The sequence below is a fragment of the Sus scrofa genome, chromosome 7 (assembly GCF_054392235.1).
Source record: "Sus scrofa isolate SSC_HxYL_T2T_F1_AM1 chromosome 7, Sscrofa_HxYL_maternal_Yorkshire_Landrace_v2.0, whole genome shotgun sequence".
NCBI lineage: Eukaryota > Metazoa > Chordata > Mammalia > Artiodactyla > Suidae > Sus > Sus scrofa.
In genome coordinates this window covers 107,489,390-107,514,399 of record NC_139389.1, presented here as the reverse complement: position 1 = coordinate 107,514,399, position 25,010 = coordinate 107,489,390, and the positions used below count along the sequence as shown (strand labels likewise).

General features: G+C 39.2%; 1 protein-coding gene across 4 annotated transcripts in view; it reads right to left on the bottom strand.

Annotated features, from left to right (window-relative positions):
* RBM25 (RNA binding motif protein 25) overlaps positions 1-25,010 on the bottom strand; it is a 61,523-nt gene that overhangs the window by 33,221 nt on the left and 3,292 nt on the right. For 2 of the 4 annotated variants that reach the window (NM_001243829.1, XM_005666339.4), the window contains 5 exon segments: positions 302-462; positions 5,231-5,288; positions 8,904-9,071; positions 11,121-11,170; positions 16,966-17,086. In NM_001243829.1, coding sequence (NP_001230758.1) covers positions 302-462; positions 5,231-5,288; positions 8,904-9,071; positions 11,121-11,170; positions 16,966-17,071 — 543 coding nt within the window. In that variant the 5' untranslated portion in view covers positions 17,072-17,086. 4 annotated transcript variants of the gene reach the window in all.

Sequence of the window (25,010 nt, the reverse complement as noted above, 5' to 3'; positions counted from 1 at the left end):
GTACTTACTTACAAAGCTGCCTTAATGAATTAGCTCTGTTTGGAATAGTCTGTACCAGTGTTTTCTCTGGCAAGATAACCTGGACCAGCCTCCCTTACTACCTTCATTCCCAACCTGGAACAAGCAAACCAACAGTCACCCACCCACTTTGGGTAGATAAAAGACTTAAAACAACTATAAACTATAAAAACGCCCTCTTGATGACCTTTCAAAGCCCCGTATTTGATTCGTTTATAATGAGAAGTATTTACACTGAAAGAGCACGGTTGGCCTAGAGAAGATAACACTATAGAAAACATACCCCATTAGAAGCTTTTTTCTTTGCTTTCCATTCATCCAGTTGTGCCTTTGTCTTTGCATCAACTTTAACAAGTAGCTTCTTCTCTCCAATCTGCAGGTCATGCAATAACCTGAGTGCACGGAGGGTAGATTCAGGCTCCTTATACTCACAGAATCCAAAGGCTAGCAAAGGATGTAAAGAATTAGTGAAATATCAATACAATTATGAAAGATAAAAAATATTTATGGAAAACTGAAATCATTAGAAATCAAACATTATTTATGTCACTACTCCTCCCTTCCTCCAACTACCTCTGATGCGGATTTCACTTCTAGCATCCTCCAACAACCAAAAGAAAAGAGAAAACAAAAACAGGAGAAAGGAAGAAAAAGTCTCACCAGGCAAACTATTACTTATTAGAAGTACTGATGAAATACTTAGCAGAATTAGCAAATTTCATGATTGATTCTGTTAATAATTTCATTAATTCATCCCATCCCAGACTTTCTAACTGCTACAGATAAGTGAAAACAGGGTGAATGAAACTAAATACAGCACTTTTCAATTCTGCGATATTAAGATACAAAATTACTGATCTTTTAGTCTAGTTATAAGCAGAATTTTTCATATCTGTTTCATTCTAATAACTAGTCTCCCTATTTTTACTATGGCTTTAAGTTAAACAGATATTAAAACAAAATTAAGGAGTAATCTAAACTTTGAAAATAAAATTAAACAAATGAGTCCAAATACATATAGTTAGTGACATAACTAAATATTCTGAGTGATACTGACTGATGATTGTCTTTTTAGGGCCGCAGCACCCGTGATATATGGAAGTTCCCAGACCTGGGGTTGAATCGGAGCTGCAGCTGACAGTCTACATCACAGCCACAGCAACTCGGATCCAAGCCTCATTTTCCACCTACACCACAGCTCATGGCAACGCTGGATCCTTAACCCACTGATCAAGGCCAGGAAACAAACCCGCATCCTCATGGATATTAGGTGGGTTCGTTACCACTAAGCCACAACAGCAACTCCCTTCAGTGATTTTGAAACTTTGACCAAATATTTTTGGTGTGCTACATCCTAAATACAAAAAGACCTGTCAATAAAAAAGTAAAGTTCAATAATCATATCATTGCTGATAATACTGGTGCTATTGGTCTGAAATCGTGTTTGTGAAGTATGAGATAAGCAAGCCAATAATTATTCACGACCCTTCATCCCCAGTGTCAAAGCTGAGAATTCTGCATGCGGAAGAAAAGAAATAAGGATAGATGACAAAAATGGAGTTTCCGTGTTGTGGCTCAGTGGTTATGAACCCGACTAGTATCCATGAGGATGCTGGTTCGATCCCTAGATCCAGCATTGCTATGAGCTACGGTGTAGGTGACCTGTGGTGTAGGTTGCAACTTGGCTTGAATCTGGCATTGCTGTGGCTGCGGCACAGGCTGGCAGCTACGGCTCTGATTCCACCACAGCCTGGGAACTTCCACATGACGAGTGTGGATGTGGCCCTAAAAGAAAAAAAAAAAAAAAAAAAAAAAGACATATGACAAAAAAGATTAAAAACCTTTTAGTCCTGATTTTGAATCAATTAATGTGCACTGATATGAGGACACCTAATACCCAGATTGTGATTTTTGAAAACAACTTCCCAAAGAGTCAGAGCTAGGAGTTCCCGTTGTGGCGCAGTAGAAACGAATCCAACTAGGAACCGGGTTCAGTCCCTGGGTCGCTCAATGCATTAAGGATGCGGCGTTGCCATGAGCTGTTGGTGTAGGTCACAGATGTGGCTCAGATCTGGGGTTGCTGTGGCTCTGGTGTAGGCCAGCAGCTACAGCTCTGATTAAACCCCTTAGCCTGGGAACCTCCATTTGCCGTGGGTGCGGCCCTAAAAAGACACACAAAAAAAGAGCCAGAGCTATTCGAGAAATGGCTGATTCCAAGTCTGGGGCAGAAAAACTACCAGCTGAGCTGTGAATACCCTGTCATTGCGGAAGCTATCAAAGACATTTAGGAGTGGGTCAAAATCACTGAAGATTCAATTTCCAGACGCAACTGAAGACAACTTAAGCTTCACTAGTTATAAAGATAATCCATATTAAATATAACAACAACAACCAACTGAAAATGCTCTTAACTCACAAGTTCAAAATGGCTCTTAAAAAAGTCACTGCAAGAGAATGCTGAAAATACAAGCTCATTCTTCTGAAAAAAGAACCAAAGTATTATTCCTATTTTTCTTACATAAATTATACCTCTAAGTAACCAAATAGTATATGAAGGAGGAAGTGTATCCATATAGATATATTCTACTAACAAGATTTTTCTTCAATGAAGGAATGATAGAACTCTTCCAAATAGACTCTTATATTTTGCAACCTCCCAATGAATGCATCAACATAGGCACTGCCAATCAACAGCTACTAACCATTAAAACAAAAAGTACCAACCCAATTATGATTTCTAATGGAAGAACACTACCTTTAGAAAATGCTAATTTTTTTAACATATAAACAGCATCAACAAAAATAACACAAACTCAAAAGATACAACTACCACCCAGTTTACATTTCAAAACAGAGGAAAAGAATGCATGACATATAATCTACTAGAACGGCAATCGGCAAACCCAGACTGAGGAAGCACTATGGACAGATGACCCAGTTCCTGAAGCAAATAATTGTAAGGGAAAAAAGAAAGAAGAGCTTGGAGTTCCTGTCGTGGTGCAGCAGAAATAAATCTGACAAGGAACCAAGAGGTTGTGGGTTCGATCCCTGTCCTCGCTCAGTGGGTTAAGGATCTAGCATTGCTGTGAGCTGTAATGTAGGTCACAGATGTGGCTCAGATCTGGCATTGCTGTGGCTGTGCTGCAGGCCGGCAGCTGCAGCTCTGATTTGACCCGTAGCCTGGGATCCTCCATATGCCACAGGTGTGGCCCTTAAAAAAAAAAAAAAAGAAAAACTTAAAACATTAAGTGAATCTTAATATAGCAACCACTATTGATGCACAGACTTTATATGAATTCTAAATCAAAAAAATATTTAAAAATTGAAATTTGAGATATTTGACTGGATGCCAACTGAACGCTGGATATCCAAACACTGACTTGATAATTAAGAGAAGTTATATTTTTCTAGATCTTTTTTTTTTTTGGCTATCTGACGGCCACACCCGCAGCATATGGAGGTTCCCAGGCTAGGGGTCCAATCAGAGCTATAGCCTCTGGCCTACACCACAGCCACAACAATGCGGGATCTGAGCTGCATCTGCGAACTACACCACAGCTCACGCCAAGGCTGGATCCTTAACCCACTGATGGAGGTGAAGGATCAAACCCTTGTCTCGTGGGTACTAGTCAGGTTTGTTAACCGCCAAGCCATGAAGGGAACTTCTTTCTAAGTCTTAAAATAGTACTTTAGATATGTTTTCTTAGTCATTCTTTTTTTTTTGTCTTTTTTTTAGGGCCACACCCATAGCATATGGAGGTTCCTAGGCTAGGGGTGAATAGGAGCTGTAGCTGCTGACCTACACTGCAGCAACAGCAGCGCTGGATCCTTAATCCACTGATCAAGGCCAGAGATCGAACCCGTAACCTCATGGTTTCTGGTTGGATTCGTCTCCCCTGCGCCATGATGGGAACTCCTAGATATGTTTTCTTAAAGAGACCTTATCTTTTAAAGACATACTAAATATCTATAGACAAAATAATCTGGTGTCAGGATTACTCAAAAATAATAGAAGAATAAAATGGTTCAGGTACAGGTTAAGCAAAACTGGCCATGAGTTAATAAATGTTAAAAAGCTAGGTGGTGAGTACGAGAGTTAATCATACTAGTCTGCTAATTTTCTATATGAATTTTTCCATAACAAAAGTGTTTAAAGATTGTATATCACAATTTCCCACTGCGGTGCAATAGGTTAAGGATCTGGCATTGCTGTAGCTGCACTTAAGATTCAGTCCTTGGCCTGGGAACTTCCACATGCCAAAAATGTAGCTGAAAAAGGGGTGGGGGGGGCGCATCTATATCAAACAGGTATTTCCACCAAGTATGAAAAGAATAGTTTATTTTTAAGACTAACAGGGATCTCATCATCTCTTCTACTTTCTTCTTAAGTCCTAATTGTTCCGTCTTGATCGTATACTGCTCTGAGACAAAAAGGACTTTTTAAAAAGTAATCTTACAAGAAACCAATTAATCTGAAAATCGTTTTCCTTTCCTATCTCCTTCCAGTTACACTTTCCCCCCCTTTTTGGTCATTTTTAGGGCTGCACTTGTGGCATACCGAGGTTCCCAGGTTAGGAGCTGAATTGGAGCTGTAGTCCCAGGCCTATGCCACAGCCACGCCAGAACCGAGCCACGTCTGCAGCCTACACCACAGCTCATGGTAACGCAGGATCCTTAACCCACTGAGCGAGGCCAGGGATTGAACATGCGTCCTCATGGATGCTAGTCAGATCTGTTTCTGCTGAGCCACGATGGAAACTCCTATCTTTTTTCACTTTTTAATTTGAACTTTCAGCCAACATCTTCCCATTGGCTTTTTTTTTTTCTTTTTCTAGGGTTGCATTCACGGCACATAGAGGTTCCCAGGCTAGGGGTCAAATAGGAGCTGAAGCTCCCAGCCCACACCAGAGCCACAGCAATGCCAGATCCGAGTGCCGTCTGCGACCTACACCACAGCTCACATCAACACTGGATCCTTAACCCACTGAGCGAGGCCAGGGATCGACGCCGCAACATCATGGTTCCTAGTTGGATTTGTTAACCACCAAGCCACGACGGGAACTCCCCAATGGCTTTTAATACTAGTCTAATAAGCGTGAAGTCAGAGTGCTAGTAGAACTCTTCTATGGCTAAGGACAACGGGTATAAATGTGAACGCAATTTATGCAAACAGCTTAAGATGATCTCAATTAACAAGGAAAAAATTACCTACCTTGAAGTTTTCCAGATGCACCTTGTACTCTCTTCCAGCTCAAAACCAATCCACATTTCTTTAAAAGAAAACAAAAAGATCCTTACTACTTAGGCTAACTTATAATGCAAATAAGAGCACAATTACAGTCCCACAGGAAAGTAGAAGAAAAAAAGATCTTGTGGACAACTAAATGTCTTAAAATTCTTGCAATTCCCACAAACCTATTATAGGTATATAGCAAATTATTTGATTTTGTAAACAAATATTTATTCATCATTTATTTCACATTTGAACACTGGTTAAATAACTAGTTCCTTATCAAATAACTGTAACAAATCATTTTAAAGAAAAACAAATTCTTACTGATTCTGATTTACAGAAAAAAAAGCAATTGTTTTGTTTGCTTTGAAAACAAAAACAAAACAAGCAAACAAAAAGAACAAGGAACTGTTCTTTAATAAAGAAGCTGTTTAGGAGATCCTGTTGTGGGGCTCAACAGGTTAAAAATCCAACACAGAGTCCGTAAGAATGCTGGTTCAATCCCTGGTCTCACTGAGTGGGTTAAGGGTCTGGCACTGCTATGGCTTTGACACAGGGTGGCAGCTCCAGCTCCGATTCGACCCCTGGCCCTGGCCCGGGAACTTCGATATGCCGCAGGTGTGACTTTAAAAAGAGAAAAAAGAAGAAGTTGTCTTGGAGTTCCCCTCATGGCTCAGTGGTAACAAACCCAACTAGCATCCATGAGGACACAAGTTAGATCTCTGGCCCCGCTCAGCGTGTTAAGGTTTCAGCCTTGCCATAAGCTGTGGTATAGGCCAGCAGCTGTAGCTCTGATTCAGCCTCTACCTCGGGAATTTCCAAATGCCACAGGCTCGGCCTTAAATGGACAAAAGATAAGAGAAAAAAAAAAATGGAGTTCCCATTGTGGCTCAGCAGATTAAGAATCCGACTAGTATCCATGAGGACGTGGGTTCAATCTCTGGCCTCGCTCAGTGGGTTAAAGGATCCAGAGTTGCCGCGAGCTGAACTGTAGGTCACAGACGCAGCTCAGACCTGGTATGGCTGTAGTGCAGGCTGGCAGCTGCAGCTCCAATTTGACTCCAAGCCTGGGAACCTCCATGTGCCATGGGTGTGGCCCTAAATAGACCAAAAAAGACAAAAAAAAAAAAAAAATTTGAGTGTCGTGTATATGTGGAGAGATAGAAAAAGTAAATGTAGCAAAATTTGTTATAAGGGTGTTCACTACTCTAGTCATGTAATTTTTTTACAAGATTGAAATTTAAAAAAGAAAAAAGATTACCCATCACATTTTTCACAGAACTGGAACAATACAAAAATTTGCATGGAATCATAAAAGACCCAGAATTCCCAAAGCAATCCTGAGGGGAAAAAAAACAAGCAGGAGGCACAACTCTCCCAGACTTCAGACAATATTACACAGCTACAGTAATAGAGACAGTGTGGTACTGATACAAAAACAGTCACAGAGACCAATGGAACAAAATAGAGAACCCAGAAATAAACCCAGACACCTAAGGTCAATTAATCTTTGACAAAGGAGGCAAGAATGTAAAATGAGAAAAAAACAGGGAGTTCCCGTCGTGGCGCAGTGGTTAACGAATCCGACTAGGAACCATGAGGTTGCAGGTTTGGTCCTTGCCCTTGCTCAGTGGGTTAAGGATCCAGCGTTGCCGTGAGCTGTGGTGTAGGTTGCAGACGCGGCTCGGATCCCACGTTGCTGTGGCTCTGGCGTAGGCCGGTGGCTACAGCTCCAATTAGACCCCTAGCCTGGGAACCTCCCATATGCCGCGAGAGCGGCCCAAGAAATGGCAAAAAAAAAAAAGACAAAAAAAAAAGAAAAAAACAGTCTCTTCAGCAAGTGGTGCTGGGAAAACTGGACAGCTCCATGTAAATCAGTAAGACTAGAACACACACTGACACCATGCACAAAAATAAACTCAAAATGGCTTAAAGACTTTTAAATATAAGACAAGCACCATAAATCTAGAAGAGAACATGGGCAAAACATTCTCTGACATCAATCAAACCATGTTTTCTTAGGTCAGTCTCCCAAAGCAATTGAAATTAAAACAAAAATAAACCATTGGGACCAAACTTAAAAGGTTTTGCACAGCAAAGGAAACCATAACCAAAAAAAGACAACCTACAGAATGGGAGAAAATAGTTTCAAATGATGCAACCAACAACAGCGTAATCTCCAAAATACACAAACAACTCTTACAGCTCAACAGCAAAAAAACAATTGAAAAATGGGCGGAAGAAGTTCCCATCGTGGCTAAGCAATTAACGAACGTGACTAGCATCCATGAGGACAAGGGTTCGATCCCTGGCCTTGCTCAGTGGGTTAAGAATCCAGCGTTGCCGGGAGCTGTGGAGTAGGTCACAGACATGGCTCGGATCCCAGCTTTGAATGGACCCCTACGCTGGGAACCTCCATATGCCGTGGGTGAGACCCTAAAAAGACCAAAAAAAAAGAAAAATAGGCAGAAGACCTGAACAGACATTTCTCCAAAGATATATGGAGGGCCACAGGCACATGAAAAAATGCTCAACATCACTAATTATTAGAGAAACTCTAATCAAAACTACCATGAGGTACCACTTCACACCATTCAGAATGGCCGTCATTAAATTAGTAAGTCTACAAATAACAAATGCTCGAGAAGGTGTGCAGAAAAAGGAACCCTCCTACACTACTGGTGGGGATGTAAACTGGTACAACCACCATGGAAAGCAGTATGAAGATATTTCAGAAAACTAACCACAGAAGTAACATACGATCCAGCAATCCCACTCCCAGGCATGTTTACACAAAGAACTTTCACCAAAAAAGAAACATGCATTCCTATGTTCATTGCAGCACTATTCGCAATAGCCAAGACATGGAAACAACCTAAACGAATGGATTAAAGAAAATGTGGTACATATACGCAATGGAATACTACTCAACCATAAAAAAAAAAAAAAGGACAAAACAGGAGTTAATGTGGCTCAGTGCAAAACGAATCGAATCTGACTAGTATCCACAAGGACACAGGTTAGACCCCTGGCCTCGCTCAGTGGGTTAAAGATCTGGCACTGCCATGAGCTGTGGTGTAGGTCAGCAGCTACAATTCAAACGCTAGCCTGGGAATCTCCATACGCCATGGGTATGGCCCTAAAAAGACAAAAAAAAGAACAATGCATTTGCAGCAACATGATGGAACTAGAGTCTCTCACACTAAGTCAAAAAGAGAAAGACAAATACTACATGATATCACCTATATCTAGAATCTAATAATACGGCACAAATGAGCCTATCTACAGAAAAGAAACGAACTCATGCACATATGGAGACCAGACTTGTGGCTGCCGAGGGGGAGGGAGTGAGATGGACTGGGACTTTGGGATTAATAGATGCAAACTATCGAATTTTGAGTGGATAAGCAATGACATCCTGCTGTATAGCACAGAGATCTATATCTAATCACTTGTGATGGAACGTGATGGAGGAAAATGTGAAAAAAAGAATGTGTGTATATATAGATATATGTATGTATGACCGGGTCACTTTGCTGTACAGCAGAAATTGGCAGAGCATGGTAAACCAACTATAAAAATTTAAAAATTAAAATAAAAAGGAGAAAATTATTAGAAAAATTTTGAATGAAAAATAAACAGCTTAACTTACAGCAAGGAGTTGTCTTATAAGCATATCTGAGGCTTTCTCTGAAATATTGCCAACAAAAACTGTAGTGGTAGGACCACAGTTTTCATCATTTTCTTTAGTCTTTAAGCCTGGATGATCCTTTCGTGCTCCCAAATGCTTTCCAACCATGGACACAGTAGGTACTAAGACCTAAAGTTAATAAAGGCAATAAGATATGAATTTATAAATAAATTTGCTATCATATTTAATGTAACAGGGTAAAAACATCAATTTTAAATTATTAAACATATAGCATATTATTATAGGTTCTACATACTTAATATAAAGCTGTGAAACACATTTTTTCATTAATGCAAATATGCATGACAAATAAAATTCCACTATTAGATTACCTTTCTTTTAAACAACTTGGAGAAGTGAATAAAAATAACTTGGACAGAAATTTTTTTCATGTTTAAGACAAAATTTTTAAATGTTTAAGGTATCAAAATTCACTTCAATTATTAAATATATCCAGAAGTTTCTTCACAACTTTACTCTTTACTAGTTGAAAAAGGAAATCTCAATTATTCCTGCCAATCTCCCTCAGAATATTCAAATAACTCCCATAGCATCCCCACACTCAAAGTTTACTTTTCTCAGTTACTTGTTTCTATCTTAGTGTTGTCCCTTTATAAGGTTCAACTTTCCACAAGAATATCATCTTTGTATCTGGAACTGAATTTAGCAAAATACCCATATGAGGCACTGAAGTAGTCAACTGAAGGAGCCACTCCAAACCCCAAGCCCTGCCTTTTCCTAGGCTGAAAAGGCAAGAGGGAAGAGTACCTGTCATGTGGAGGTTTCCCAATGAACATCCAATCTAAGAAAAGCTGGACTTCTTGGTATGCCTCACAGAAAGTTCCTATTTACTCATGTAGTTCCCATCTCAAAACTCACAATTTTAAAGTATTAAATATAGAGAAAAATACAAAAATAGTTTCAAGTAATGAGACCTATTCTCTCTCAGAGTGGAAATTATAAATGAAGCTTGATATTCTACTAATTAACTCAAAGAAAATTCTGGCTAAATAAACCTTTTAAGAGGGTTAATGTTTATTCATGTGTTATGGTATACTAGTATTCCTAATTATGATGCCTACTAAAGTATACAGAAGCTTTTATGAATATGGAGAATTAAAATTCAAGACATAAGACTGACTATGAGGTTCCCGTCATGGCTAAGTGGTAATGAGCCTGACTAGTATCCAAGCGGTTCTTTCCCTGGCCTTCTCAGCAACTTAAAGATCCAGCATTGCTGTGAGCTGTGGCGTTGGTCGCAGACGCAGCTTTTGCATCCCATGTTGCGTGGCTGTGGCACAGGCCAGCAGCTACAGCTCCAACAGCTCCAACTTGACCCCTAACCTGCGAACTTCCATATGCCATGGGGACGGCCTTTAAAAAAAAAAAAAAAAAAGGACATAGGACAGAATAATAAAACACTTCAATAGAGTGAAGGCTTCAATAAAACTTTGTAAAGTTTGAAGGTATCATGCTAAGGACAGAAAAAAAAAAGTCTGGTAGAAGCTAAAAATTAGGGTGGGGGGAGCAAAGAGTAGAAATATACTCAATTTTCATTTCAAAATTTAAATTCTGCTAAATCATTTCTACTTTTTTTTCTTTTTAAGAGATCACATTGGGAGTTCCCTTGTCATGGCTCAGCAGTAACGAACCCAACTAGGATCCATGAGGATCCAGGGTTCAATCCCCGGCCTCAATCAGTGGGTTAAGGATCTGGTGTTGGCAAGAGCTGTGGTATAGGTCGGCAGCTGCAACTCCAATTTGACCCCTAGCCTGGGAAATTCCATATGCTGCAGGTGCAGCCCTAAAAAGGAAATAAAAAAAAAAAAAGAGCAAGAGAGCGATAGAGAAATATCACATCACTTTTCCTATCCCCCAGGATCAAGACAAGATGAGAGGATGGTGAAATAGCCAATGCCTAAATGTGCAAATAACAAGTATATGAACAGTTTAGAGAGTAAGTGGGAAATCACAAATCTATTTATTTAAGGAGCGTATTTAGGGGCACCAGCATGTATGCACTTGAGTGAAAATGCTCATTCAAATAAGCAGTATGATATACATGGATGCTCTTACTCTTTTCCTTTCATTCTTTTAAACATTTAAAATAATTCCTATGCATTAAGCTGTTTATATTTAAAAGCAGCATCAATCTTAATTCCTTAAAGTTATACTTACAGTTGGAGCAGGTGCCATAATGCTCATTGGTACAGGAATCATTGGGGTCCCTATGAAAAAAAGCATAATGAATCTTAAGATTATAATATATACAATTATATATGATATATACAATAACTTTATATCAACTATATACCATACAAATAAGTATCCTTATAGTTCTTTTAAGGGGAAATGCAGGACTAATGGAAAATGAGATACAGATGGATGCTTCATTTTCACAAGCAACACAGCATCAGGTTGGTCTACATAAACTTACAAACAGGGGTTCCCATCATGGCACAGTCTAAACAAATCTGACTAGGAACCATGAGGTTGCAGGTTCAATCCCTGGCCTCGCTCTGTGGGTTAAGGATTCGGTGCTGCCATAAGCTGTGGTGTAGGTCGCAGGCACAGCTAGGATATGGCGTTGCTGTGGCTGTTGTAGGCCGGCAGCTATAGCTCCCATTAGACCCCTAGCCTGGGAACCTCCATATGCTGTGGTTCGGCCCTATAAAGCAAAAGACTTACAAACAAAAACCTATTCTAAAAGCAAAGACTACCTATAACCTGCTTTTGCCTTAAGGAGTATAAAATTCTGGATGGTCATCAATTCATGTTCATCCAGTTCAGTACATCCTCAAAACCAGAAACTTCCACAAGTACAAATTTACTTATGGTGAACGATGGTATTAATAAGTCCTTTAAAAGTAAAAATAAATTCTTGGAGTTCCCACTGTGGCACAGTGGTTAACGCATCTGACTAGGAACCATGAGGCCTCACTTAGTGGGTTTAGCTGTGATGTAGGTTGCAGACGTGGCTCAGATCCCTCATTGCTGTGGCTCTGGTGTAGGCCAGTGGCTATAGCTCTGACTAGACCCCTAGCCTGGGAACCTCCATATGCCGTGGAAGTGGCCCTAGAAAAGGCAAAAAGACAAAAAAAAAAAAAAAAAAAAAATTCTTTAGAGTTAAAAAACAAAAGGATGAGACAAGGAATTACTCTGGAAACCTAGGAAGAATCTCATTATTCCTGGTTATTTAATAAAAGCAAAATTCACGAAAAAAGATCTGTAATCTCAGTCACTGTCAAAGAGAAAAACTCCAAAGCAAGCATCTACTTGTCCTGAGGGTTTAACAGCTACCGACAGGCTATCATTATTGATATCTTAGTAGAATCTGCATTTTGTTTTCAACTACACTGTTTACTAATCAATAGCTGCTATACTGAGTGAGAGTCCTTGGGTACGTAACTAATGAAGAAATCTTACCACTTGAGTTTTTAAAAAAAGGTTGCAATGAAGGCGAAAATCCCTGAAAGATGTTTACTTTTTAAAAACAAATTTTTAAATGTTCTAAATATATCTCAAGAAGTTCTTTTTTTTTTTTTTTTTTTTTTTTTTGTCTTTTCTAGGGCCGCTCCCACGGCATATGAAGGTTCCCAGGCTAGGGGTCTAATTGGAGCTGTAGCTGCCGGCCTACACCACAGCTCATGGCAACGCTGGATCCTGCAACCTCATGGTTCCTAGTCGGATTTGTTAACCACTGAGCCACGATGACAACTCCCTCAGGAAGTTCTAAAGTCCCTCTTCAAGGAGAGGGAGTGGGGTGGATTGGGAGCTTGGGGTTAATAGATGCAAGCTACTGCCTTTGCAATGGATTAGCAATGAGATCCTGCTGTGTAGCACTGGGAACTATGTCTAGTCACTGATGATGGAGCATGATAATGTGAGGAAAAAGAATGTACACATGTATGTGTAACTGGGTCACCATGCTGTACAGTAGAAAAAAATTGTACTGGGGAAATAACAATAAAAAAAAATAAAAATAAATCAACTGGAAAAAAATCACTCTTCAGTTCAAATTTAGCATTAATTTAATTTTCCATCAAGACTGGTAATAAAGGAGTTCCCATCGTGGTGCAGTGGTTAACGAATCCGACTAGGAACCATAAGGTTGCAGGTTCGATCCATGCCCTTGCTCAGTGGGTTAATGATCCGGCATTGCTGTGAGCTGTGGTGTAGGTCGCAGATGCGGCTGGGATCCTGCGTTGCTGTGGCTCTGGCGTAGGCCGGCAGCTACAGCTCTGATTCAACCCCTAACCTGGGAACCTCCATATGCCGTGGGAGCGGCCCAAGAAATGGCAAAAAGACAAAAAAAAAAAAAAAAAAAAAAAAAAAAAAGACTGGTAATAAAATCTTAAACACTTAACTAATGTCCACTTATTTTTCCAATATAATATATTCAAAATAACTTCTATTTTTTGGGGTTTTTTTATTTTGTTTTGTTTGCTTTTCAGGGCTGCACTCACAGCACATGGAGGTTCCCCAGCTAGGTGTCAAATCGGAGCTGCAGCTGCTGGCCACAGCCACGCAAGATCCGAGTTGTGTCTGCAATCTACACCAAAGCTCACAGCAATGCCAGATCCTTAACTCACTAAGTGAGGCAAGGGTTTGAACCCTGTCTTCACATATACTAGTCGGGTTCGTTAACCACTGAGGCACAAAGGGAACTCCCAATTTTTAACATAAGATATTTTTGTGTTCATGCCCATGGTATGCAGAAGCTCCTGGGACAGGAATCAAACCCATTCCAGAGCAGTGACCTGAGCCACAACAGTGACAACACTGGGTCATTATTAACCTGCTGAGCCACACAGGGAACTCTGGAATCTTGATTTTTATCTTTTAAAAATCCGCGGTGGTTGGAGTTCCTGTAGTGGCTCAGTGGTTAACGAATCCGACTAGGAACCATGAGGTTGCGGGTTCGATCCCTGGCCTTGCTCAGTGGGTTAAGGATCTGGCGTTGCCGTGAGCTGTGGTGTAGATCGAAGACGAGGCTCAGATCCCGTGTTGCTGTGGCCCTGGTGTAGGCCGGCAGCTACAGCTCCAATTAGACCCCTAGCCTGGGAACCTCCATATGCCATGGGAGTGGCCCCAGAAAAGGCAAAAAGATTAAAAAAAAAAAAAAATCTATGGTGGCTCAGCAGGTTAAGGATCCAACGTTGTCACTGCTGTGGTGTGGTTTCCATCCCTGGCTCAGAAGTTTCCACATACCCCAGGTGTGGACAAAAAAGAAAAGAAAAATCAAGATTCCTATCAATAAGCTTACAGAAGATTGTATGAAATCGATCAAAACAGACTGCAGAATTAACCTGGGTTCAATTCTTACTTGGTTCTATCACTTTCAGCTGTGCAACCCTGGGCAAGCTCTTTAACCTCAGCTTGTTTCCTCAGTTCTAATGAGGTAATTACTTCCTCAGAGTTCCTATGAGATTAACTGAGATCATTTATATTGGAGCACTTAAATACAGTGGATACTCAAAACTATCATCAACTCACATCTAAACGTTTCACTTTTCACTGTGCAAAAAAGAAAGCAAATACCCATTTACCAACTTTGTGGCACTTCCTCCACAAGTAAACTTCCTATTTAAGAAAATACTCAGAAAAAAACATTTCAAAAAAATGTTTCCTTTTTAACAGTTACTACATGTCTAGTAGTATGTTTCCTACCTCAACCTAGTAATTTCACGCAATGTAGAATTCACACTGAAAAATGTACTGCAGCTCATTACAAAGATCTAAACATGCTATATTGGGAAAAAAAAGCAAATTGAGCAAAGTGTAAAGAGTGTATGCACTAGTCTCAAAACACAAGCAGGGGACGCATAAACATAAGCAAACACTCTGGGATAAGCAAGGCATCTCTGGACTTACATACCAAAAACTGTTAAGAAAGGTTATACTAGGGGAAGGGAACTCTCAGGAATTAAAGGGGAGGGGGAACCCTACATTCTTTCTATATACATGATTAAAGAAAAATTACATTTTTTCAAATTTACTTTCTCATTTAATATATAATATGAAAATCACAGACATTATCTCAGAGTTCATGTAATTGTACTAATAGGCAACACAAAAAATTATACATGAATATGGGTATTGTGGTCTTAAATTATACCAATTTAGCATGTATTTCACTTTTTTACCTTTTCAAGTACTAATGCTGCAACAGAATGCAAATAGTGAATGAGCTGCAACTAAACTCTGATTTATCATTCAATCATGCTTCCCTGGAATTCCCATTGTGGCTCAGCAGAAATGAATCAGACTAGCATCCATGAGGACACAGGTTCGATCCCTGGCCTTGTTCAGTGGGTTAAGGATCCGGCACTGCCATGAGCTATGGTGTAGGTGGCAGATGTGGTTTGGATCTGGTACTGCTGTGGCTGTGGTGTAGGCCAGCAGCTGCAGCTCTGATCTGACTCCTAGCCTGGGACCATCCATATGCCAAACCTGTGGCCCTAAAAAGCAAAAAAAAAAAAAAAAACAAACAAACAAAAATCTTGGAGTTCCCACTGTGGTGTGGTGGGTTAAGAATCTGACTACATGGAGTTCCCGTCACGGCGCAGTGGAAAAGAATCGAATAGGAACCATGAGGTTGCGGGTTGGATCCCTGGTCTCACTCAGTGGATTAAGGTACTGGCGTCACGGTGAGTTGTGGTGTAGGTTGCAGACATGGCTCAGATCTGGTGTTGCTGTGGCACAGGCCAGCAGCAACAGCTCCAATTAGACCCCTAGCCTGGGAACCTCCATGTGCCACAGGTGCAGCCCTAAAGAAACAAAAGACAAAAAAAAAAAAAAAAAAAGAATCTGATTATAGTGGCTCAGGTGACTGTGGAGATGCAAGTTCAATTCCTGGCCTGGTACAGTGGGTTAAAGCATCCATCACTGCCACGCTGTGACTCAAATTCAATCCCTGGCCTAGGAACTTCCATATACCATGGGTACAGCCATGAAATTTTAAAAATATATATTATTATGAGACTACATATCTACAAACAAAATATATGGAAGCCCTTCAAAACTCAATGCCCAAATGAAAGTGGCTTAGACACTATCCTTCTCAAGTAATTAATGTTTGATGGTTGACAGCTAACTTTATTATACAGTTTTCTGTTAACATGTTCTCAATCCCTCTTTTCAGCAAAACACCTTTATAGTCCATTACAGAGCAGTTAAGTTACTAAAACTCAGTAATTGTTACATGAGATACTAAACTGATAGTATTTAAACTTCAGTTTTATGCCTTAATATTATTCACCCATGAGAAAGAATGAGATAATGCCATTTGCAGTAACATGGTTGTAACCAGAGATTCTCATACTAAGTGAAGAAGGTCAGAGAAAGACAAATATCATCTATTACTTACATATGTAGCCTAAAAGATGATACAAATTATCTTGTTACAAAACAGACTCACAGACATAGAAAACAAACTTACAGTTACCAAAGAGTGGAAGGGGAATAGTTTGGGATTAGCAAATACAAACTACCATATATAAAATAGATAAGCAAGGATTTACTGTACAGCACAGGTAACTATATTCGAAATCTTATAATAGGAGTTCCCGTCGTGGCGCAGTGGTTACGAATCCGACTAGGAACCATGAGGTTGCGGGTTCGGTCCCTGCCCTTGCTCAGTGGGTTAACGATCCGGCGTTGCTGTGAGCTGTGGTGTAGGTTGCAGATGCCGCTCGGATCCCGCGTTGCTGTGGCTCTGGCGTAGGCCAGTGGCTACAGTTCCGATTCGACCCCTAGCCTGGGAACCTCCATATGCCGTGGGAGCGGCCCAAAAAATAGCAACAACAACAACAACAAAGACAAAAAGACAAAAAAAAAAAAAAAGAAAAAAAAGAAATCTTATAATAAACCATAAGGGAAAAAAAATCTAAAAAATACATGTAAGTATATTTATAAAAAACTGAATCACTTCACTGTACACCAGAAACTAACTGTAAAACAACTTTACTTCAAAAAAACAAAAAAGAAAACAAAACAACAATAACAATATCTACAAACTTACCTGGAGGTACAGGTGGTGGAAAGCCAGGAAACTGTGGGGGTGGGATCCCTGGTGGGAGTGCTGGGATTCCCATGGGAGGGCGATTCAAATGAGGGGGGAAAGACATTCTTACTGCAGCAGTCTAAAGAAAGAAATCGTGACAAATTACGTTACTTGACAACTTAACAATTCGATATGCCTGGTGCGCTGGCCTTCATTAAGAGTATCTGCAAAATTCTAAAGTTTTCTTACCCAAAGGAGTTGGCAAAGACCCTCTTTTCTCTGTCTGTCCATTGAGAATTTTTTAAACTTAGATCTTTTCTAAAATAACTTCCCAAAATGTACACGATCTAAGTTCAGGATAGACTCCTACAATCATATGGGAATACATATAAAGGAAGAAAAAAATTTTGAAGTTCAGTTAATATCCAAAAATTAAATACCAAATATCAATGAATCTTTTTACTTTTTTATTTTTTGCTTTTTTTTTTTTTTTTTTTTTTAGGGCCATACCCAGGGGATACGAAAGTTCCCAGGCCAGGGGTCGAATTGAAGCTACAGCTGCTGGCCTACACTACAGCCACAGCCACTAGGGATCGGAGCCATGTCTGCGACCTACACCACAGCTCACAGCAAGGCCGGGTCCCACTAAGTAAGGCCAGGGATCAAACCCACATACATTCTCATAGATACCAGTCAGATTCATTTCCTCTACTCTACGAGGGGAACTCCCTCAACGAATATTTTTAAACCAAACTCAGAATCCAGGAAGATATCTAACAGGTTTTTTAAATGTTCTGATGCATTCATTTTTATACACATAAGCACCCTGAAAACTAAATTTACAAAGTAACACAGTATTTGTATTCCTTGATTCAGTGCTGGCCAATTCTTCAAGGACAAATGAATGTCTCAGTGACATTCTACAAACCTGACACCATGAGAATTGCAGAGAACCTCCTGCTATCAGATCACATAGTACCCATTCAAATATAAAGAGAACATACATAATGTGTGACAATAAGAAAAAAGTGATAATTTTTCTTAAATTTAAAAGCAAACTTTTGACCATTCTTGAATGATATTCAATGAATGAGAGAATAAAATTCAAGAATGAGATGCTGGCATATGATTTTTAAAAATATAAGAACACACTGAACAGTTTCATTTGGTTTGTGATATTACTACTTAAAATAAATTTTGTCTTTTAGCTAAATGAATAGAAGTATTTAAGAAGTTTCCAAAATTATTGGGAGAAGTAGAAAAACAATGTTAGAAGGTCCTAGTAGGATTCCACGCCCCAACTTTAAAAAGCAGCCCAAATAAGGGGTTGATTTCATATCAGTGATGATGCTAAAAGTAGTGATTTGATTAATAGGAGATACTTCTTTTGGAAAAACTCTCCACCTACACTCTGTAACTGAGGAAGTCTAGAATTGTTAGAAGCTTTTAAAATATGTTTTTCTCTATTTTCTTTTCTGTGTTTTATGTATCGTTTTACTCACCCTTCAGAAGAGAGAGGATAAAAAGTGCATGTCTTCCACTTTCTTGTCCCTAATCCCAAGAGTTTGGTATAAATCGTTGTATTCTTCTAAGTATCTTTCTATACACAAGCTAATATATAATCATTTGTGTTTTTCTGCAAACAATATAATCATACTATATTGTTACGTGCATTTCTCCCTAATTAACATCTCGTCAGTTCAAAATGTTCTATTTTTCATAATGCAGTAAACTACCACTTTATAGATATAAAATAATTAACCAACACTGATGGTTAACTTCACATTTTTACCTCTTACAAATAATGTTAAACATTCTTGGACATATTGGACATACAATACTGTATGTATCTACATTTTACCTTCATACCATCCTCTTAAATCTAGTGTACAAATTAATATTCCCACCACCAGCACATGGGTATTCCCTTTCCTCATCACTGGAGTGAATCAGTGTTTAAATTTTAACAATCTGATACGTAAAAGATATTCTCTTGTTTCAACCTGCACTTCCCTAATTAACAATGAGCTTATGTTTATGAGACATTTCTTTAAAAATCATGTCCTTCACCCTCACAGCTATTCTTTCTTAAGAGTATTCTTTTCATTGAGTTAGAATATATAATATTCTATAAAATTTAAATTGAAAAAAACACATTATACTTAAAATACTTAGAAAGCTTTACAAGTAAATTCCTAGGATGATGTCATACATTAGCAAATAAGGTACTGGAAATGCCTTAAAATATTAAGTAGGTATCAACATAAATTAAAAAGAAAAATGCAACTAATTTAAGATTGTAAAAGTATTGAATATTTTAATAATTTTATTTTAACATTCTTTTGCCCCCCCCAAAAAAACAAATATTCTATATGGAAGGGGACAGGAGTATATATCCTTTTAAAACAAAGAGGGCTACTGTCCTACTTACAGAAGCTCTTGTATTATCATTATAATACTCTATCTCAGCACTTTCTTAGAAGGGCAGTTGGTATTAATACCTGTTGAATAAATAATCAATGAATGAATCAGTAAACAAACTCTGAGAACCTTTTAAAATAAATGTATTTAGAAGCTACCATGTGCCAGACACTATTCTAGCAATGACCCAGTGCTTAGCCTCACAATGGTTACAAAGATTGGGCCATGAATTCATCTTTAGAATCACTTTTTCCTGAGTATTAAATATAAATACTACTTTTTTTAAAAAACCCTCTCTCCATGTTCTTGGAAGGGTTTAAACTATTCTTCACGGTTTTCAAATATATCATTCATTCTGTTAAGAATTAACCAGATTATGTTTTAGTTTCTGCTAATACACTCATTTCATTCACTTCTAATTTTTCTATGTAATATTTCACTTATATCTGGAACTTTCAAAACTTGCTTATTCAAAGGTGATCAGCCCCTCCTAAGGAAATTCAGAAAACAAACATTCCTGGTGACCTCTGATAAAATCCCCCTCACACCCTTTTAGGGCTGTACCCAAGGCCAAGTACCCAGGCTAAGGATCAAACAGGAGCTGCAGCTTCTGGCCACAGCTACAACCACACCAGATCTGAGAGCCACGTCTGCGACCTACACCACAGCTCACAGCAATGCTGGATCCTTAACCCACTGGGCAGGGCCAGGAATCAAACCCACGTCCTCATGGATTCCAGTAAGGTTCCTTACCACTGAGCAACTCCTCTGATAAACATTAATGTTCATTTTAAACATCCTAAAATGAGTACCATTTATTTCAACATAAAGTTTTGTATGTTTTGACATATGTGAAAATGACTAAGAATAAACTTATAACCATAAGCAAAACTTATGATTTTTATAGGTGATCAGTAAATTATAATATACTCATAATAAATTATACAGATATTCAAAGTTAGTAGGCACTCTATAGAATGAAGTAGGAAGAGAGCTACAGAAAGCTTTATTTTAAACACAGTCAAGTCTCACCAAGAAGGTAACATCTGAACAACGACTTGAAAGAGAACAAGGCAGGAAACCCTATTCATTATCTGGGAGTGATAGCCTTCCAAAAAAATATGAAGAGCCTGAAGTGGGTATGCAGTGTCTGCAGAAGGAATAACGAGGCCAACAGCTGGAGCATAGTTCTGGTGGCAAGTTGGAGATGGGGAGGGGGTTCAAAGAGTGTTAAGTCTTTGTAGGCTGCTGTAAAGGTACTGGTTTTTACTCTGAATGAGATGGAAAACTCTTGAAAGGTTTTTGACTTGACATATTTTAAGTGTCACTAGCCACTATGTTAAGATAAGACTGGAAGAGAACAAAGGTAGAGAAGCAAAAGACTACTGCAATAAACCAGACAAGAGAAGGGTGGGCTAGAACAAGTGGTAGCAATGAAGTGGTAACAAGTTATTGGCTTCTGGATTACTTTGGATGTAGCCAGTTGCTGAGGGATTGTGTGTGGGATGCAGAGGTTAATGCAGAGGTTAAGAGAGATGCAGAGGTTATTTTATTAGCACTAAAATTAAGAATATCTGAACATAATGCTTCACCTTTAGAAGGTTCAAAGCATTTTTTTACCTATGAACTATGAAACCTTATGGCCCAAAGTAACAAAAACTAGCACCTATGTTGGAAGTGTTCCCTATCTGTAGGGTAGCATTGGTCCTATAGGTTTATGCATTCATCAAAATCCATGAAATTAGAGTGGGTGTGTTTTACTGCACGAAAATTTTTTTCTCACTAAATTTGGTGGCCCCCCCCCCACCAAAAAAGAAAACTGTTTTGGCTGTACCAGCAGCATATGGAAGTTCCCCACACAGCAGCAACCTCAGCCACTGTGGCGACAATGAGGGATCATGAACCTGCTGAGACACCAAGAAACTCCCCAAAAAACCTCTAATGAAGATTTACCTCTACCACTCAACATATGCATGCATGATGCTTTTCTTTTTCACTTTTTTTTTTTTTTTGTCTTTTTGCCTTTTTCTTGAGCCGCTCCCACGGCATATGGGATCCGAGCCGCGTCTGCAACCTATACCACAGCTCACGGCAACACCGGATCGTTAACCCACTGAGCAAGGTCAGGGATCGAACCCTCAACCTCATGGTTCCTAGTCGGATTCGTTATCCACTACACCACGACGGGAACTCCTCTTTTTCACTTCTTTAACTCTACTTTTTTAAACTACTCTTTTTCTTCAGTCATGAGAATAACATTACTGCTTATAAGCATTCTTCCATTACAGGGTGATTTATCCTGATAGAAATAAAGCATTTCACCAGGAATAAATTTACAAGCTAACCCCCTCAGGACACTGTGCCAAATTTCTGAAATGGTAAGAGGCAAATGAACCAACAGATTCTCCTCAGCAAACACTCATACACAATTTACTCATTCAGTAGCTACAATTATGCGCCAGGTTCTTTCCTAAGCATTATTTTTTATTAGTTCTGAAAGAGCAAATTTTAACTTATTATGTGTAATTATACATCCAGTCCAGTGGCTCCACATTAAATATAAATTATCATTACTATAGCATGCACTGTTTACTGCTCCGCTTATAGCCTACAGTAACTGCCCCAGCCTGAGCAAAGCAAGCCCTTCATCACATTTCTCTACAGGAGTTCACTTGGTTCCAGTGGGTTAAGGATCTGGTGTTGTCACTGCAGTGGGTTGGGTTGCTGCTGTGATGCAGGTTTCATTCCCAGCCCAGAACTTCTGTAAGCTGTGGGCACAGCCAAAAAACAAAACAAAACAAAAAAACAAACTCTACAGATAACAAACACTGGAGAGGGTGTGAAGAAAAGGGAACCTGTACGGAGGTTCCTCAGAAAGCTAGAAATAGAACTACCATATGATCCAGCAATCCCACTCCTGGGTATATATCCAGACAAAATTATAATTCAAAAAGGTACATCAGTATTCCCATCATGGCTCAGCGGAAACAAATCTAACTAATATCCAGGAAGACACAGGTTTGATCCCTGGCCTTGTTCAGTGGGTTAAGGATCCAGTGTTGCCATGAGCTGAGGTGTAGGTTGCAGTTACAGCTCTGATTCAACCCCTAGCCTGGGAACCTCCATATGCCATGAGTGTGGACCTACAAAGACAAAGACAAAAAAAAAAGATACATGCAAGTTCCCACTGTGGTGGAGTGGGTTAAGAATCTGACCGAAATGACCTGCGTCACTGAGGAGGCATGACTTTGATCCCCAGTCTGCCACAGTGGGTTAAAGGATCTGGCATTGCCATAGCTGCAGTGTAGGCCACAGCTGTAGCTCAAATTCACCCCTGGCCTGGGAACTCCCATACACCATGAGTGTGGCCATAAAAAACATTTTAAAAAATAGATATATTTACACCTATATTCACAGCACTAGTCACAACAGCAAGACATGGAAGCAACCTAGATGTCCATCAACAGATGAATGGATAAAGATGTGGTACATATATACAACAGAATACTACTCAGCCATAAAAAAGAAGAAAATGATACTGTGTGCAGCTACATGGATGCAATTAGAAATTATCATACTAAATCAGAAAGACAAATATATGATACCATTTATATGTGGAAACTAAAATATGACACAAATGGGAGTTCCTGTCATGGCTCAGCAGTAATGAATCCATGAGGACACAGGTTTGATCCCTGGCCTTGCTCAGTGGGTTTAGGATCTGGCGTTGCTGTGAGCTGTGGTAAAGTCGCAGATGAGGCCTGGATCTGCGTTGCTGTGGCGGTAGCACCAGCCGGCAATTACAGCTCCGATTCAGCCCCTAGCCTGGGAACCTCCATGTGCCACAGGTGCAGCCCTAAAAAGACCAAAAAAAAAAAAAAAAAAGACTAACTATAGGGAAAGATTAGTGGTAGTCTAGAGCTAGGGTGGGAAAAGGGAGTAAACCTATCTAGAAACAGAAACAGATTCAAAAGACAGAAAAGGGGTTGGAGGAGAGATGGAATGAATGTTTGAGGTTAGCAAATGTAAGGCATTATATATAGAATGAATAAACAACAAGGTCCTACTGTGTATCACAGGGAACTATATTCAAAATTCAAAGATAAACCATAATGTAAAAGAGTATTTACAAAAAGAACATATATATATGTATAGTTGAATCACTTTCCTGTGCAACAGATATTAACACAACACTATAAACCAACTATACTTCAATTAAAAGAAAAAAATTTCTCAACTGAATTTCCACAGAACTGGAATCTTTAGGAACTATTCCTAGGAAAAGTTCCATGACCAAAGAAGAATGGGATTACTTAACAAAACATTTCTTTTACAGGAAAACTTCAAAGATATGAAGATACTCAAGTGTTTTGAGTCTCCAAAAAGGAAGTTGATCTTTTTCTCAAACTTCTATTTTGCTATTTTACTAGTTTAATGATTAAGAAAGCAATACTCAGAGTTCCCATGGTAGCTCAGTGGTTAACGAATCCAACTAGGAACCATGAGGTTTCGGGTTTGATCCCTGGCCTTGCTCAGTGGGTTAAGGATCCAGCATTGCCGTGAGCTGTGGTGTAGGTCGCAGACGAGGCTTGGATCCCACACTGCTGTGGTGTAGGCTGGGGGCTACAGCTCCAATTAGACCCTTAGCCTAGGAACCTTCATATGCCACGGGAGCAGACCTAGGAAAAGGCAAAAAAAAGGGACCGGAAAAAAAAAAAAAAAAAGAAAAGAAAGCAATACTCGAGTTCCCATTGTGGCTTAGCAGTTAATGAACCTGACTAGGAACCACAAGGATTCGGGTTCAATCCCTGGCCAGACTTAGTGGATTAAGATCTGACGTTGCCAGGGGCTGTGGTATAGGTCGCAGATGTGGCTCAGATTCAGTGTTGCTGTGACGGTCGTGTAGGCCAGCAGCTGTAGCTCTGATTTGACCCCTAGCCTGGCAGCCTCACCGCAGGTGTAGCCCTAAAAAGACCAAAAAAAAAAAAAAAAAAGCAATACTAACTATAGGGAAAGATTAGTGGTAGTCTAGAGTTGGGGTTGGGAACAGGGAGTGACTTGCAAACAGAAAAGAGGGATCCCCTCAGGGTAATGGTTGAACAACTCTGAACATTTACTAAAAATAAGTGAACTGTACATTTATAATAAATCAATTTTACACGCAACTATATCTTAACAAAACCACTTTTTACAAAAGTGCAACACCAATTCAGAATTTCAGGTAAAATCCAATTAAGACCTATAGATTTTATCAATATTAACTTCCTGATTTTAATCACTGTACTGTTGCTAAGAGAATAAACTTGGTTTCAGGAAATACCACCTAAGTATTAAGAGGTTAAGAGAAATACCACAGCTGCAACTTACTAGCAAATGATTTCAAAAGGAAGCTATGGCGATAAAGAGGAGAGGAAAATAAAGCAAATTGATAAAATATTATCATTTGGAGAATCTGAGTGAAATATATTTGAGAATTCTTTGTACTGTTCTTACAGTTTGAAATTATGTCTGAAATTATGTCAAAAGAAAAAGCTAAAAGGCAATATCAACAATTCTGGCAAGAATCACTGACATGAATGAACATTAATTTGCCAATAAAGAAAAAAAATCTCTGCAAGAAATAATAGTGATTCTGGTTAGTG